General features: G+C 37.2%; 2 protein-coding genes across 2 annotated transcripts in view; one reads left to right on the forward strand and one right to left on the reverse strand.

Moving 5' to 3' along the window:
- Positions 1-2,682, reverse strand: part of zgc:153738 (IQ and AAA domain-containing protein 1) — a gene marked incomplete in the record, with an annotated part of 11,943 nt that extends 9,261 nt beyond the window's left edge. The window contains 4 exon segments of the mRNA XM_014010310.1: positions 161-331; positions 1,107-1,226; positions 1,325-1,652; positions 2,618-2,682. Of these exon segments, the coding sequence (XP_013865764.1) occupies positions 161-331; positions 1,107-1,226; positions 1,325-1,652; positions 2,618-2,628 (630 nt within the window).
- A 449-nt stretch (positions 2,683-3,131) lies between these two features.
- radil2a (Ras association and DIL domains 2a) overlaps positions 3,132-4,301 on the forward strand; it is a 37,228-nt gene continuing 36,058 nt past the window's right edge. Inside the window, exon 1 of the mRNA XM_014010311.1 lies at positions 3,132-3,646. Coding sequence (XP_013865765.1) covers positions 3,519-3,646 — 128 coding nt within the window. The 5' untranslated portion in view covers positions 3,132-3,518. The remainder of the gene's footprint in view (positions 3,647-4,301) is intronic.

Below are 4,301 nucleotides of genomic sequence, written 5' to 3' on the forward strand. Positions count from 1 at the left end.
TATAAGTACAGTCCAGTTACCGTTTACCACATGCACATTAGCTTATGCTAAAGTCCAACAACAGCCAATCAAATGGTGATCTTTATGTTTGAGCTGTGCACTGTCCCTTTTTAAACAACATATTTATTTTAAAAAAAGGTGTAATGCTAAGACGTTGCACCTTCTGGATGCAGATGGCTGCAGAGATGGTGTCAGCTGTTTCAGCATCCTTCCTCTTGGACCTTGAGATTTCCTGAAGTAATTTTGCTCTCAGACGTCCTTGTCGTGCCCTCTCTGCGCTCTGAATGATTTTTATGGCCTCTTCTTGAGTCATTTCCTCGAGCGTCACTGACTAAAACAACAAATGACAGAACAAAGAACTCGATGGTTACCTCCAGACAATAAGTCTTTTGATTTATTCGATTTATTGATTAGGATCCCCATTAGGTTCCACCAAGGTTACTAATCTTCCTGGGGTCCAACTGATATAACACAACAGTATTTATACAACACATAAAACTGTGACATAAAATATACACTTCCACGTTTTACAAAATTACCAACACAAGCCTAGTTAAAAACAAAACAAAAAAAAATAATAATAATAACAATAATAATGAGAAAATAAGATTTAATACAAATAAGATTTCAGTGTTATTTAAAAAGAAAATGTGCTTTTTAAATATCTAATGTTTTTAGGTAATTTATTCCATTCCTGAATAGCTCTACAGACTACTGATTTTTGTAACAAGTTTGACTTATTTACAATTAATTTTGTTTCACAAGAGTATCTAGTAACATAATTATACATCTGATCTGAGTAAACAAGCTTTTCATACACTGATTCAGGTCTCCCGGTTAGTATAACTTTGTTTATAAATATAAATAAATTACACTGCACCCTGACCTTCAATAATGGCCACAGTAAAATATGGTGCATATCTATAATGCTTGCATGAAATATCTTAACACTGAGTGAGCAGCCTTATTTTGGACTATAGGTCTTGATTTCAAACAAAGTGGATTACTTTTGTCAACCAGTTGATTGTTAAAAGTTTTCATATTCAACAAAATGAGATGGGTAAATCTCCAGACAAAAGCACACAAGTAGATCAATTTGAACTCACATCAAGGCTTTTAATAGCCTCCATCATTTTAAAGATATCCATCAGCATCCCTTTTCTGTCTTGGGCTGTTTTGCTGACATCGTTAAGAAAGTAGTGAGGGATGGGGATTTCAAGTTTTGCCTAAAGCACAATAAATAAAGAAAACACTTCTTGAGTTTAAACACAGTAAGTCAGCACAGCCGTATTCATATTTCATGTTTTCAAAAGCTAAAACTTACAGGTGTGAGTTTCAGGGCGTAAAGGATATCGTCCATATAATGGTACTCTGAAAACTCCTTTTCAACCATTTCATTCTTCAGCTCCAGCACCCTGCCCATCACAGCATCAAGAGATGCCCGAACAACCCGTCTCTTCTGGGGGTGGAGCAACAGGTCATGGACCTCCACCAGTTTCCTGCAGATCTGGATGTAACGCACATAAAGCGTGGCCACTCTCTGGACAAAGACCACCCTGTCTTTCTGAGGGGATAGGGGCTCAGCGGGTAGTTCTTCTGCCAAGAGATCACTCAGCTCGTGCTGGGCGTCTGCCCACATCTGGTTGTAGTACCTACAACAGTAGAGTTGTAAAGTAACCAAGTACAAATACTTTGTTAGTGTACTTAAGTAGAACTTTTGGGTATCTGTACTTTACTTGAGTAATTATTTTTCATCCTACTTTTTACTCCTTATATTTTTTTAAAAGACAAGAAGTAGAAAGTTGTTACTAGTTTTTACACTGATGTGAAAATTTTATCCCATATTGATATTCCATAATAAAACTGTTGCCACCTCCCATAAATTGTGCTTATTTTTACTTTTAAGTAAATTTTATAGCAGAAATTTACTTTTGATATGTACAAAAATATCTGATACTTTAAGACTTTTACTCAAGTAATATTCCTAAAGGAGACTTTAATTTATACCAAAGTATAATTTTGGTAAGATACTTGTACTTTTACTCAAGTATCACTTTGTGGTACTTTATTCAACACTGTACAACAGTGAAAACATACAAACAAACTGAGGGCAAGGCTGACAATACTGGCCACCGCATTATCGTCATTAAACACAGAAAGAAGTACTTCAACAATGAAATGTAGTTTGGCATCTAACCATTAGTGCAGAGTAGTAAAGTGTAAGTAGTAAGGTGCACAGTGTACTGTAATACTGCAGGTATGAATTGAAGATGAATATAACATGTATGTACAATATAGACATTTATGTACAGCCGTTAAACAGTTCAATAAATATCTGTGTATTTAAATCTGGGTTTGACATAAATTTCGTGTGGCAGGTTGCATTACACTCTGTCATCTTTTTAAATTATTTTGTTCCTTTTTTAATGCTTTAAAAAAACAACATAAATTCAACAACAAAAATACAAATATAAATTAAATGAAAGGTAGCAGAAGATACTGACACTGCTCAGTCAGTATTGTTTCCAGATAAATCAAATAATTTGTTGCTAAWGTAGCATAACTAATAAACTAACTTCAACAAAGCAACATTACAAGTTAAAAAAATTAAAGTTACCTTTGCGACATTTCTGCTTAGGGAGAATAAGTGAACATATCAAAAACACGACTTCACGCTCAGCGTGTCTCCATGGTAACTGTAACACCGGAAGTCTCTGCTCAGAATCGTTCCTTCCGTGTTTGGTTTGGTGGTGTTGTGCCAAAAGTGGTTGTCTGCCGCTTCAGCGTCTCTATGAACCATCAGGGACGCACAGAGACAAACATTCACAGCTACGGATAATTTTAAGTTAAAAATTATTCACAAATGCAAGTTTTTGCAAATCACAAATTCCGTGCACATGCATTGCTAATAAATCAATTAAAAAAAAAAAACTACTAAAAATTACTGACTGTTCCTCCAGCACAGCTGRAGCACAGTTTTCTGCCACTAGGTGGTGCTCGTGATGCACAAATTTAGTTTCAGTTTCAGGTTCTGGTTAACAGTAGCTCTTTCAGATCTCAGAGTAAACCACCGGTGTTACACCGTATACTGTGACCACCGTATAATGTGACTGTAAAAAATGTGAGTGATTTGCCCCGCCTCGTGCGTGCGACGTCACGGGGACGGGGAGAGCTCAGCTCGCGCTCAGACAGCAACAGGTTGTTTCAGAGCTCAGTCCGCTCTGCGCTCTTTAACGGATCTAACGGGACTCATCATGAACCGGACTGGAGCTTCACTGTATTCCCAGAAACCTTCACTCAAAAACGGACTAACGGGAGGTTAAGAGCGCCCTTCTGTCTCCTGTTTGTACAAAACATTAACTTCCGTTTGTATTTTTGACTTTTGCGTTTGAAGTTCTCATCTCCTAACTTCAGCTAGCAAGCCGCAGAGAAATGCTACCTTCTGCTCACTTCAGCCTGAGCCTCGGTCCTGTCGGTGTGTTTTTGTAAAAAGCCTAGAATTAAGCAGACAAACGAGGATGATTTCGGAGGAGAGAAGCAGCCACGTAAATAAACAAACCCTAAACTTCCCTGTGGGTTTGCTCATCCGCTCTCCCAAGAGGCGCCTGGCCAAACTGGGGAGGAAACCCAGCAATGGATCCGTGCAGTAAGTCTGTCTCTGAACACGGTTTATTTTATTTATACTGTTTAAAAACGAGTCACGCGGTGTTTTTAATAAACACTTTTTGCACTTAGGAATGTATGATACGATGATGTTAATAAATAAGTTAAATATGCACCGCAGTCTCTAAAAACAGTAATTGTAGAAATAATCTGTTCCATCCCTGCATGGAAAATGTTTTTATGCATATTCAGAGACATTTGGTCTCAAAACAMATATCTTACAAATTTCTCTGTATTTAAACTTCTATTTCTCTTTTGTRGTGTTTTATTATATAGACTATAGAGGTTAAAATATGACCTGTTAGGCTCTCCATTTGTTAACTGTTTGAATTTTTGTGTGGTTTATTGTAACATGTTTTTTTTAATGTTGTTKTTTTAAAATATTGTCTTATTGGAATGGAACAGAGATGGGGACTCGTGTCTCGGACTTAGACCCTACTACTAGAGACTTACTAAGACTTGGATCCTAAAGACTTGAGACTTGACTTGGACTCATGGTTTGAGACTCGCCAACAATGCAAGTCTTTTCAGTAGGGATGTCCCGATACCACTTTTTCACTTCCGATACGATACCGATATTACAACTTTGAGAAATGTCCGATACCGATATTGACCGATACCGATATTGACCCGTTACT

Source organism: Austrofundulus limnaeus, unplaced genomic scaffold (genome assembly GCF_001266775.1).
Source record: "Austrofundulus limnaeus strain Quisiro unplaced genomic scaffold, Austrofundulus_limnaeus-1.0 Scaffold67, whole genome shotgun sequence".
Taxonomy (NCBI): Eukaryota; Metazoa; Chordata; class Actinopteri; order Cyprinodontiformes; family Rivulidae; genus Austrofundulus; species Austrofundulus limnaeus.